The sequence below is a fragment of the Camelus bactrianus genome, chromosome 33, assembly GCF_048773025.1.
Source record: "Camelus bactrianus isolate YW-2024 breed Bactrian camel chromosome 33, ASM4877302v1, whole genome shotgun sequence".
Lineage (NCBI taxonomy): Eukaryota > Metazoa > Chordata > Mammalia > Artiodactyla > Camelidae > Camelus > Camelus bactrianus.
This window is the reverse complement of record NC_133571.1, coordinates 14482399-14494954: the sequence shown is the minus strand read 5'-3', so window position 1 is coordinate 14494954 and position 12556 is coordinate 14482399. Positions and strand designations below refer to the sequence as shown.

Below are 12556 nucleotides of genomic sequence, written 5' to 3'. Positions count from 1 at the left end.
TCCTGGCTGTGTGCCCTTCCCCTCTCTGAGTCTCAGCTTCCCAGTCTGTAATACGGAGATAATCGTATTCATCTCAGGCTTCTGATGATCACACCAAACCCGTGTTCCACTGCCTGGCACACAGCGAGGACTCCCTGCCTGGGGATGCCTTCCCCCAGTGGACCACCCATCCCACCACTGCATCCCCCTTCACCACCCGGGCTCTCTGGGGAAGCTGCTGATTGAGAAATCAGGGGCAGAGGCCAAGAAACCCAGGAGCAATGACCTCCCATTGATTTCCTCCCCAGCAGGAGCAAACCGGCCAGAGGCCCTGCTAGGCTTACGGGGCTAAGTGGTGCTGCCCAACCCCAGAGGCAGGGCCGGGACAGGAAGGTCGGGGCCTCCCTTCTCCCAGAGCTCAGGATGTTGCAGGCAACCGTGACTGCAGGGCTGCTCATCAGGGAGTCACACCAGGTCCAGGAGCAGGGAGGAAGGAAAGGGGGCAACTGCCCAGGCCCAGGCTGGGAAACGAGAGGACAGGAAGGGAGGGAAACCAGCCGTGCAGGTGAGCCATCTCCTGGGGCCTGACTGCTCCAGGGGTGCCCTCTGTGGGATCTCTGGTCAGGCCCAGGTGGCCTTGCGGGCAGGTGGGCTGGAAGAGGCAAGCAGCTCGTCCCCCTGTGCTCCCTGAGTACAGAGTGGGACGGGGGTGGTCACCAAAGACGCACACGTGGGTGGTGAGAAGGGCCTTGCATAAGGCGACTCTTGTTGACAGCCCAGTTAGGAGCCAGGGAAGCGTGATGCCCACTGAATCACTGATGGCCCAGGAGCTGTTGAGCTGGCCGTCCTGCGGGAAGGTCTCTCAGCCCCCTCAGGAAGACTCAGCCCAGCGGCCTGAGCCTTTTCAGAGCTGTATGGTCTTGTACTCGAGGGCAATTTCCATGCAGCCACCAGCCCCAGCAGCCTTCCTCCCACATTGGCTAGTCTCCAGGGGGCACAGCCATGCCCTGTGCGCCAAGCCCCGCTGGTCTGGAGGGAATGCCTGAATGAGATAGATAAGTGAAAATTTAATTTTTTATTTTGGCCATCCATTCGGCTAATAGTTTTGCCCTGGGCACATCTGGAGAGGGAAATGAAGAGCACGGCGGGAGAGGGCATGCGGCACGGTGCGTGCCAGACACACACGCGTGTGCAGGGCACGCATGCACAGGGACGCTGCATCGCCTGCACGGGCACACTTTGGCACAGGCTTCTCGGAGTCCTATATCCCAGAGGAGGTGGCCTTTGAGTTGTTCTGACAAGGATGAGTCGGGGGCAGTGATGGATGGTGGAGGTTCCCAAGCGAGGGAGGCGGCAGGGAGGGGTGAGTGGAGCCGAGTGAGCAGGGACCGAAGAAGCAGGACTTCCTCTCTCTTGGCCATGGGAGCCTCTGAAGGGTTCTCAGCAGAGAAGCAGTGTGGCCAGGAGGGTGGTTTAGACTGAGTACCTGGGAGGCTGGATGGATGGCACTGGGGGACCAGTTAGGGGCTGTATGTACGATGAGGGTTTTCCTAGAGGCAAACAACAGGCCTAGGCTGTGGCCGTGCCGCTGAGAAAGCGGAGGAGACAGGCTCACCGGAATCTGCGTGTACACTTGCACGGGGCCTGGGGCCCTCAGAGAAGCCCACTCCCAGGAGCAGTTTCATGGGGTTGGCCCCCAAGTCACAAAACAAACCCATGGGCTCCCCTCCCTTCTCCCTCCTGGGGCAATGCTGAGAGTCGGGGGTGGGGGCGCTGCGAGGGTATGGCCTTGACCAGACCAAAGAGGCCAAGTGAGGCTGCACTGACCCTGGAGCGGGGGCTTTCTGCAGAAGAGTGTACAGGGCACTCCAGGAGCCGGGCAGGGAGGCCGCAGCGCTGCGGGGTGTCTGTCCCAGTTTCCCTTTCCAGTGAAGTGCCGTTGCGGGCGCAGGCCAGGGGGTCTGCCTGTTAGGCCGGTTCTTCAGCCCAAGGGTTAGTGGGACTCCGAGGTCCTTCCGGGAGGAGGCGTGTGAGCCTGCGAGTGTGCATGCCCGGGCACACACACGTGCCCGGGCATGTGAGCCTGTGAGTGCGGGTGTGTGCCTCTGAGTGTGTAAACGTGCACTGACAAGCAGGCAGTGACTGTCTGCAAGCTGAGCGTGCAGGAGGGGGCCCGCGGCGGCGCACCGGGCGGACGTGCCTGCTCCCGGCCGTCGGGGAGCCTGTGAGGAGGCAGCTGTGTCCGCACCCCTGGGAGGTCTCGGTTCTCCCCCAGCCTGCGGAGGCCCTGCCTGCTGGTCCGCCGTGGTGCACAGCTGCTGCAGCTGCAGGATGGGGAGAAGGGCTTCCCAGAGCTTGACCTCAGGCCTTCCCGCCGTCCCTGGGCCGGCAGCACCGCACTCTGGGAGCTGTAGTTCCCCCAGCCTCCAGGCCTAGTCTTCTGGTGCCAGAGCCTCGCCTGCCTGCCTGAGGAGGCAGCAGACGTTGGTTTGCAAAGCAAGCCCAACATCCTCTTTGATCCCAAACCTCCTTCATTTCCTAGATCCAGGCTGGAAACCCTAACCTTCATGTGGCCTCTGATCCATCCAAAGCCCCCATTCCAGCTCACCCCCCCTCAGTTAGGAAATACAGAACCTCCACTGCCCAGGGTCCCAGCCGGCCGCAGTCCCAGGGTGAAAGCTGCAAGCCTTCAGGAATGGGGCCGCCGGGCTGCCCTCTTTATAAGAGGAAGTGAGGGAAGCCGGCTGGGCCCCCCACCAGGAAGCACAGATGACCCCCATGGCCCAGCTCTTCTCTCTCCTGCCAGCTGCGGCCTTTGAGGCTCTGCTCCTGGCACAAAGACAGGAGCTACTAGCTGAATGTGACAGCTGGAGGGATGAGAGGGGAGGGCGCTCCATCCACACCAGGCAGCCACCCCTGCTTACAAATGAGTTAGGTCCCCATAGCCACTCCTCCTGCACCCTTACCTTGCATTTTCACTTCGAAGTCTGCAATGCTGGAAGGTCATGTTAACCCGTCTCCTGCCTCTAGGCAGGCTGGCCTTTAAGTAAGCAAAATCATCAGGGTTCCCTTTGGTCCCCAGAATCCCCAGGGAAGAGTAAAGCTACTTAGGACTTAGTGGGGGGAAAGTTAAACAGAAGGCCCGAGAGGAGAAAGGGACCTAGAGGCTCACCTCTCAGACATGGCCTTGCCTTTGTAGAATTCATTCACCGAATGTTCTTGGACTCTGGCCACATGCCAGGCAGGCTGGGTGCTTGGGGATACAACAGGGAGCGAAACCAAGTCCCTGTCCCTGTGGAGCTTGCATTTTAGCACAGAAGGACAGACGGCAACTAACACATAAAATGCATTTTAAAAGTTATATAGTCATTTTGAAGATGGTACGGAGAAAAGCAAAGCAGGTAAGGGGTTCACAAGTGCTGGGGGCAGTGGTTCGTCAGCTGTCATTTTCAGAAAGGTAGTTAGGGAAGGCTTCTGTGAGAAGGTGATCGTCTCCGTAAGAGGTGACAGTGGCTGGGATCAGGTCGGTAGTGATGGAGATGGTGAGAAGCGGTCAGCTTCTAGATTTACCTTGAATTCAAATTCACAGACTAGTCTGGGACACTAGTCATTCTCGTGAAACGGGTAAACTCTACTGTACTGTGATTCGTGGCGTCCAAAAAAATTCAATCCAGTTGAGTAAAATGTAGGAGGGATTTACTTCTCCTTGGGTGTCTGTTGCTACAGAAAGGACAAAAGTAAATATAGTGGAGCTGACATTGTACACAATTGTAACAGGCTGAATTGAGTCAGCCCCACATTACCAGGAGGCTGCCACTTCCTCAACCCCTCTCCTCGTTCCCGCAGAACAGAACTTTAGCCATTTGGAAACTGGCAGACAGACCAGAGCCAATCATGGTAGATCCTAATTTGCATTTATTGCAGGGTGTTCTATTACAGGCTTTACTCTAATATGTCAGTATGTGATTAATGGCATGGAATAAGCTATTGTTTATAGCAAATGAGAGCTGCAGATCATGGGTAAATCAAAATTCTCAAGAGGAAAGTGTGAGCTGGAGAAGAGAAGGCTGCACAAAGAAGGGACTGAAGCACTGAAATGAGCAGAAGGGGATGAGGAAGGGCATTCCTGGCAGGGGGAACAGCATGAGCAAAGGTTCACAGTGAAGAATCAACTTGGACAGCAAGGACAGTGAGTTGGCCAAACCCAAGATCAAGTTGTGTGATGGAAGCTTTGAAGACCAGCCTGGTGTGGATGAACAGGCAAGGGGAAAGTCACTGCTAGTCTTGGAGCAAGGGAGTGGTAGTGTCTACACAGTGAAAATTAACCTGGTGACTGTGGATGGAGGGACTAAAAGGGGACAGAGACCGAATGAAGGTGGGAGATTCAGGAATCTACTGTAACAGTAAAATCTATTAAATAGGAAACGTCAACAAGGTTTGATGGCAGATTTGGACCCAAGAGGTAAAGAAGGAAGCACCAGAGATAAATGAGATTCTAAGCTGGAAGAGCAGACAAATGGTGGTGGGAGTTGTGTTGAAGGGAAGAGGGTTTGGAGGGAAGATGGTGAACAAGGATTGAGAGAGATGGGCTTTAAGGTGGTAGAGAGAATTCCAAATGAGGATGTGCTAGATGAACAAAAAAGAGTTTTCAAAGTGGGTACCCAAATACTCGTCCTGTGAATGGTCCTTGCATCAGGAGGGGTAGAGTTCGTGCTCCAGTAGGTTAGGAAACACTGCAGCCTATGTGTTCCTCATACAGTTCACAGTGTGCCTGAGAAGACGAGGGGCTCTGAGGCTTTGTCTGCACCAATGTTTCCCAAAGAGTTTGACCCCAGTGTTTTTGCTGACCCTCTGAGCCAATGGCTTAGGGTCCCATGGCCACAGCTTGGGTCTGCTATCCACAAAGCCTTTGGAGATTAAGCCCCAGAGTTGGGTGAGAGCTAGCTACCCAAGATGGGTTGGAGAGCCAGCAGGATGAAGGTAACTCAGGACACTGCTATCAGGTCTATCCCTAGGAAAGAAAGCAGAGGGTAAGGGCTGAAGGTCCAAGAACAGAGCCCGCAGCCAGGCGGCTGGAGCAGAGAGAAGGCCCAGCAATGCTGTCTGCAGACAGAACACTCAGAAGGGACAAGGATCGAGGACTTGTTGTATCAGACGGCAAAGGAAGCATGTCAGAAAGGAAGGGCAGGCCCCTCCACCTGACGCCTTCCTTATTCTGTTGGCCTCTCCAAGTCTTAGTCATCCTTCAACTTGGCCCGTCTTCTCTCCTCCAAGAGGCCTTTTCAAAAACCAGGCCACAGTGCTCTCCTTCCCTGCACCCCCGAAGCACTGCCAGCACCCTGATGTCCACGTGCTGCTTTGTCTCTAAGAGTGTTGTTTGGTTCCTCAGCTGGGCGGCTAGTTCTTCGTATCCTGTGACTAGCAAAGTCTACGCTCCATACATGTTGCTGGGTGGGTGGGCGGGTGGATGGAGCGATGATGAGGCAGGTGGCGAGAGGAGAGAGCACGCAGGTATGGGGTGAGAACTGATGAGGGAGCCAGCAGGTTGAAAGTACAGAGGCAGCTAGGTTCCTGCCAGCTGCCCCTTGGGCATTTCTTGTGGTGGCAGCTCCCATCTCACAGGGAGCAGGTGCACAGCCCTTTTCAAGGCAGTAAACAGATGGGACCTGGTAAACCAGGAGAAGCAGCCTGAGGTTCAGGGAGGCTGTTCTGGAAGTGGGCGGTGAGGACAAATATTCAATAAATATTTATTGGACAGTCACTTCGTGACCTGCACTGAGGACACGGTGGTGACAAGTGGGAAGCTGAGTCTTCAGTGGTTGTGCTTCTCTGCCAACTCCCGCCTGTGGGGAAGCCAGGAATGGGAGCATCTGGGCGGTCCCCACTCAGCCATTCGACGTGGGCAAATCACATCCCTTCCTTGGCCCCAGTGTTTTCATTAGCTCTTCCAGCCTGAACTCCTGGAAGGCCCTCCCGCTTCTGGTCTAGAATCCTTGCCCTGCTCCCGCCTGCTGCAGACAGCACCCTACAGCACCCTCACACACACAGGACTGGCTCCACCCCCAGGGGGAGGGACTGGTCTCCTAGGAGGAACAGGATTCCCACGGAGTGAGTGATGCTGAATCAGGGAGTGAGCTGGCAGAAACCGATTCCCAGAGGCCTGACCGTATGCCCAAATCCACCCTCTCCTCTGGCCTGAAGAGAGGAGGGGTGCAAGCTGCCAAGGTCAGCCCTCCAGGCCTGCTCTGGACCTGCCCACCAGTTCCTTCGGTCCAAGGCCAGAGGTGGTCTCCAGTGCCACCCTGTGGTGGTGCTGGGAACCGCCTCCCTCAGCCTCCCCTGGGGACCCTTTTAAAAGGCCTCTGGCCTGGCCCCACTGGCCAAGTCACTGACCCAGCCTTCTCTCTCCACCCACCCACTTCCTTTTTCTTTTCACCTTTTTTGCCTTTTTGTTTTTCCTCTGTCCTCGGCGTGGACGTGTGTGTACACACACACTCATCACATCAGCACAGGTGTGCGGGCTCGTTGTGCCCACGCGCGTGCCCTCTTGTGTATACTTGTCATCTGTGCTGCTCACATGCTCTCACTCCCCCTTTCTGCGCAGCCATGCTGAGCATCCTATGATCACAGCCCTGGATGGCTGCACGCCCTGGTTCCCCCCTTACCCTGCAGGGCTAGAACGCAGCCAAGAACCTGGGTTTCTGGCACTCAGGATGTATCTACAGGGCGAGCACCTGGGAGCCCGTTCTCTTCCCTGTACTCTGGGAGCAGATAACATAGGCATAGGGCACCCAGTCTACTCTAGGCTCTGAATCTCGGAAGCCACGGTGTGGTGCCGGGGCACAGTGACCAGCAGGTGTCGGACCAGAAGGTGGTGAGATCTGCATGGGCTTTCTGTGCAAGAGAACCAATGATGCCTGATTGGCCGGTGGCCTCAGGCAAGTTATTTAACCTCTCTAAGCCCCATATCTTCGTGTACTGGATGAAAATTAATAGCATACCTGTTTCACGGGGGGTCGTGGCAGTGACTGGCATCTAGTGGACACTGGGTCATGAGTGAGCAAGCACCCCATCCAAGGAGAAGTCAGCAGGGAGGTTCTGGGGCTATGGGACTGTCTCTGCCTCTCTCTTCCCTTGCTCTAGCAACCAACGCTGCAGCACATTGGAGGGGTGGGGTGGTCGCGGGGCCTCTGGAACTAGAATCTTCCTTGGGCCTTGGGCCCACTTCCTGGCTTTCCCTCCCCTGCCTCCCTCCCTCCTTACCTCCCGACTCCCCAGGAGCAGACACTGACTCTGTCCCCCTCCATCTCTTTTCCTCACCCAGAGTTCCCCTACACCCCGTCTCCTCCCGAACACGGGCGGCGCGCAGGGCCAGTGCCCACGGCCATCATTGGGGGCGTGGTGGGGAGCATCCTGCTGGTGCTGATTGTGGTCGGCGGGATAGTGGTGGCCCTACGCCGGCGCCGCCACACCTTCAAGGGTGACTACAGCACCAAGAAGCACGTGTACGGCAACGGCTACAGCAAGGCGGGCATCCCCCAGCACCACCCACCCATGGCCCAGAACCTGCAGTACCCCGAGGACTCAGACGATGAGAAGAAAGCCGGCCCGCTGGGTGGAAGCAGCTACGAGGAGGAAGAGGAGGAGGAGGGCGGTGGTGGGGGCGAGCGCAAGGTGGGCGGCCCTCACCCCAAATACGACGAGGATGCCAAGCGGCCCTACTTCACCGTGGATGAGGCAGAGGCCCGTCAGGACGGCTATGGGGACCGGACTCTGGGCTACCAGTATGACCCCGAGCAGCTGGACTTGGCCGAGAACATGGTCTCTCAGAACGACGGGTCTTTCATTTCCAAGAAGGAGTGGTACGTGTAGCCCCCCTTTCCAGAGCCTCTGTCTGCACCCTCTGGGTCCCAGCCCCGACCCGCACGCCCCCTGCCCACCCCCCACCTCCCATTCCTCCAGGAGCTCAGCAGAGACTCATTCAGCTGCCCAAAGCTGGCCCCACACCCCCAGGGAACCGGGAGCCCAGGGCCTGGACCTGGCTTTGTTTTGACTTCCTCCCTGGCCCCCACCCTCCCCCATGGAGTTGTGTTCACTGTGGCTTTGGTGTTGCTGTACCTTTCCCTCCTGACCCCATCTGCTGCCCTTTGCAGGGAGCCCTGTTCTCGTCTTGTGTACCTGGGCATCCCTCCAGGGTTTGGGGAGCCAGCCCTCCCCCCCAACACTGGAATTTGTTTGTGTCCTCTCCCTTGCGGGTGGAGGGCTGAAGGGGCTCCAAGAGGAAGAGCCCCCACCCCTCAGCCACCCAACCCTGGATGCTGCTCCTCCTTCCCTGGGAGAGGGAACCTGGCACCCACCCCCCCACCCCGCCACGAGCTGGCGCAGCGGGAGCTCAGCCTCCCGTCTAGACAGCCATTGCACCCAAGGGGTTGGGGTGGGGGTGGCTTTTCCAGAGCACCCAGGGTTGTCCTTGTTTGTTAAGTGAATCAAGTTGAGGCCCCCACCTACGGCCTTGGACAGTGTGTTTCCTGGCAAGGTGGGTTTTACATTTTTTTTCCTCATTGGCCTCCAGAGAGTTAAGTTGGCCCAGATCTGGTATGTCCTCCTCTTTACCCCAGTCCGCTCCCCACAGAGCGGGGCTCCAGGTAGACTCTGGCCCACACGTCCATACACCTCTGCCAACACATACACACACCCACATGTACACACACGCCACTCGTGTCTACTCCTGTGCTCCCCTGGGGTCACATGCCTTACCCAGGCTGGACACTGCCCAAGGCCCGCCTCTCTGCTCTGCCTCTTCCCCCTTCCTTCCAGCTGAGGATGGGGGCAGCCTTCAGAAGCTGCCAAGGGTAGCAGCAACTAGGCCCTTTGGTGCCTCCACCCTAGGATCTCAGGCTGACCCTTCACTGCTTCTTACAGCATGGAAGTTCCTCAGATTTCTCCCTTATCTATCAAGTGCTAGCAACTAACTCTTGATTCTCTCGGGGAGTCAGAGCTGGTATCCCAGGAGGGGATTACCTCCAGGAGTTACAGGTGAAGGAGGATTGATGTGGAGGGCAACAGAGAAAAAAGCTCGCACGATAGAAGCTCTGCAGACACAGTCTGATAAGACCCTGGAGAGTGTAGGCAGCTCCTCACCCACAAAGGTCAACGTAGATGTTCCGGGCCTGGCAGAAAGTTCAAGGGGAGTGGGGTAGCCAGGGATCCTGAGTCTGAAGCTCCTGCTTGCCACCCTCCCCGTCTTGCTCAGCTGTCCCTGGTCTCCATTCTGGATGAGGGGGGGCCTTGGAGAAGCTTTCCCTTTGAGTTGTAGGTTCCCTCCTTAGATGGGGCTCTGGGTTCCTGCCAATCACCCAAGATTGATGGTCTTCCCATCTATACCATGGAGGAAGACCCCTCTCAGCCCTCTCTCAGCTCCCCCAGCTCAAAGTGCCTCAGTTCCTCCATCTGCCCACCCCGTCCCCCCAGCACTCTAGATGGGAAGGACTCTAGGATGGTAGAGGCAGGTTCATGCCTGCCCATCAGGATTCTGGGTAGCTCAGCCCAGGGTGCAGGGGCTCTGTGGGATGACAAGTGTCGGGGGAGGGAGGCAGACCACTCTGTGCCCCACGGGCACCAATCTACCCTGCCATAGGCTTCCCAAGGGAGCCCCCAGCCCCCGCCCTACTCCTCCCCTCCCTGGTGCTGCTATTGGACCCCCAGCCAGCTATCTCTCTGCCCTGGCAACCCTGGGCCCACCAAATGGGCCACCCTTCTCACCTGGCCCCCACTGCCCTAGCCCCAGCCCAGGCCGCCCAGTAGCCACGTAGCAGAAGTCTGAAGCCATGCCAGCCCTGGGGCGGCTCTCCCCTCTTGGCATTGGGGGTACTGGATGGGGTAGAGTTGGGAGAAAATTCTGGGGTCTAACCACAAGGCAGAGGTTGGTGGAGGAGCTGGGCTGCATGTCCCAGCAGCATGTGTCCCCCCAGGGCAGAGGATCTTTTCCATGTTACATCACTGCCCCATCCCACCTCACACCACTCTGTCCCCTCCGCTTGGTCCCCTTGTCCCCAGGCAGGAGGAAATCCCAGGGGCCTGCCTGACAGAGGCACTGTGTCCCCTTGAAATCACAAGATTGAAAAGACTCCTCTTGTGTCTTTTTTATCCTGCACTGCCATCTCCTCTTCCTCATTATATGATGGACTTAGGAGGCCCCCAGGCCTAGCCAAAGCACTGAGTCCCCCTTAAGACACTTCCTAGCCCTCCCCTCCTGCAAAGCACAAATTGTGGGGTCCGGGCCACATGCATGGGCCACGTGGGAGGCTCCTGCCTTGTCAGGGGCCCATCAGCAACCTGCCCAGCAGGCAGCTGCTACCCAGGGCCAAGAGTGGGTATGAGGCCAGGGTTGGCACTGGGGCCTGGGAAGACAGGGTTTTCTGTGCCCCAAGTTTGTGGGGAGATAGGCCCAGACACAGCCAAGCTGGTACAGGGGAGGTCTGGCCCCATCAAGAGACAAGGATGTCTTGCTTCTCCGTGCCCCCAGCGTGAGCTGAGCTTCTGCCTTTGCTGGACGTGAAATAAACTTGGTCTTCATTGTGCCAAGACCTCCCCAGTTGTCATTCTGCCTCGTGTTACCCTCCCTATCCTTGCCCGCACCCCACTCCACCGATACCCCTATTTCCTTAAGATTTTGATATTGTTCTAATGTGTGACAGACCCTCTGAGTCCTCTTTGATCAGAAGGATCTGAAGAGCAGCAGCACAGAATGGGGGACCACAGGCACGCACGTGCAGCCACCTGGGGCCCGCACACGCGTACCTAGGGGCGCACACCCCTCCGACAGACCTAAGCACAGGTGCCTGGGCACCAGCACAGGCGCGTGCTCACAGCCCCACATACAGGCCAGGGGGATGGGCTGGTCCTGCTGAAAGCCCTTCAGCAAAACAGTGATTTCAGTGCTTGGGCCCTAAGAGAGACTCACAGGGGCCATTTCCCAGGCCTCTGCCCCCTCTGCCAAACTCCTCCCACGTGCCCAAGTCACTGATGCAATAATTTTTCCGCCATCCTCCAAGCAGAGGAATCGGGGATTGTGTTAGGTGACGTGGGCAGCTCACCTGGGAGAAGGCGAGGGTTGCCAGGCCCCCGGGGAGCCAGACAGAGACCTCCGAGGCCTGACTGCCACCCGGCACCCTCTCCTAGTGAGAAGTAGGTGGGTTCCTCCAGGCTCCGCGCCCGCAGGGACACCTGCTCCAGCCCCTGTGCCATGGCCCAGGCGGTGAGGGCATCTTGGGGCCTCACTGCTGCTGCCTGTTTTTAAGGCCAGAGGAGCCCCCACACCACTCGTGCTGCTGCTCTTCTGACTCCTGCTGTGAGGAATGGGATTCGCGGCCGGAAAAAAAAAATGGCTTTCTTTTTTTGTATAAATGGAAACAAAATCCAGGAGAAGCTGCCCTCTTCCCCGCCCCCTAGTCCCCAAGTGTGATGCACCACCTTTGCTTCAGGTTCTGAGTCACCGTTTTCTTCTTTGGTCCCGGGGACGGTCCAGCAGATTCTCCTGGTTCTAACCCAGGGGGTGTTTGCATCACCCCCTTTTACTTGTATAAAAAAAAAAATGATGGATTGAAAATGTATTGAGGAAAAAAAATGTACTTTTTTATAAATAAAGTCTTTAAAACAAGTTGCCTCGAGTCACTCCTTTCATCTCCCTTAGGGACAGGGCCCTTCCCCACGGCCTTGGGGGCGGGACAGCGTACAGCCGGGGTGAGGCCAGCACCCTGGTGAAGGGAAGGCAGTCCCCACCCCTTGCCCGGGTCCCATGGTTCTGGGACAATGACTCAGACCCCAAAAGAGCCCCCTTGCACAGGCCAAAGGAACCCAATCCACGCCCCAAGGGAGAATGGAGGAGTCCTGCCGGGGTCCTCGCCACAGCGCATGGGCTGCTGCTGAACCGCCCTCCACATGAGTGGGAAGACCATGGATCAGGAGGGCTCGGCCGCGGGGGCACAGGCAGAGAGGCCTTCGATGTGAGGCCTGAGAGTCTGGGGGCCGACGGTGCAGAGGGAGGGCCCCGTGCTGGCTGGTGTTCCCTGCCCTCCTACCCTCCTGCCCCAGGGATGCAGAGCTCCCATTCAGGCCCCTCCAGTTCCCCTCACTCCCCACTGTCCTGCTCCTCCTGCCAAGTCCCCCCTTGTGGCTGTTTGGAGAAGAAAACCAGCAGTGTCACACCTGTTGTGTTAGACAGATCCCTGGGGACAGGGAAGAGACAGGAACTTTATCCTTTCATCATTTTTTTTTTGGAGGATACTGCTGGCCCCATCCCCCCCGCAAGCTCTCTCAGAGACCCCACCCCCCTCCCTCCAGGGGGCTGGTTGGAGGGAAGGTCTCCTAGTTCCTTGGTCACCTCCCCTCCGCCCCACTCCAGCACCATCTGCTTCCCATCTCCCGGGCTGGAATGCAGGACAAATCGATCCTGGGGTGGGAGTGGCAGGGGCTTCGGTGACTGCCCCCTCCCAGCCACCCCCAGCAGCATCTCCTTTCACTGAAATCCACACCAAACACCCCTGAGAAAAGGGGATGGGGATGCGGGAAGCCAAGG

At 57.7% G+C, this 12556-nt stretch overlaps 1 protein-coding gene across 1 annotated transcript in view; it reads left to right on the top strand.

Moving 5' to 3' along the window:
- NECTIN1 (nectin cell adhesion molecule 1) overlaps window positions 1–11638 on the top strand; it is a 65687-nt gene extending 54049 nt beyond the window's left edge. The window contains exon 6 of the mRNA XM_074357013.1: window positions 7304–11638. Within this exon, the coding sequence (XP_074213114.1) occupies window positions 7304–7851 (548 nt within the window). The 3' untranslated portion in view covers window positions 7852–11638. The remainder of the gene's footprint in view (window positions 1–7303) is intronic.
- The last annotated feature ends 918 nt before the right edge of the window (window positions 11639–12556 follow it).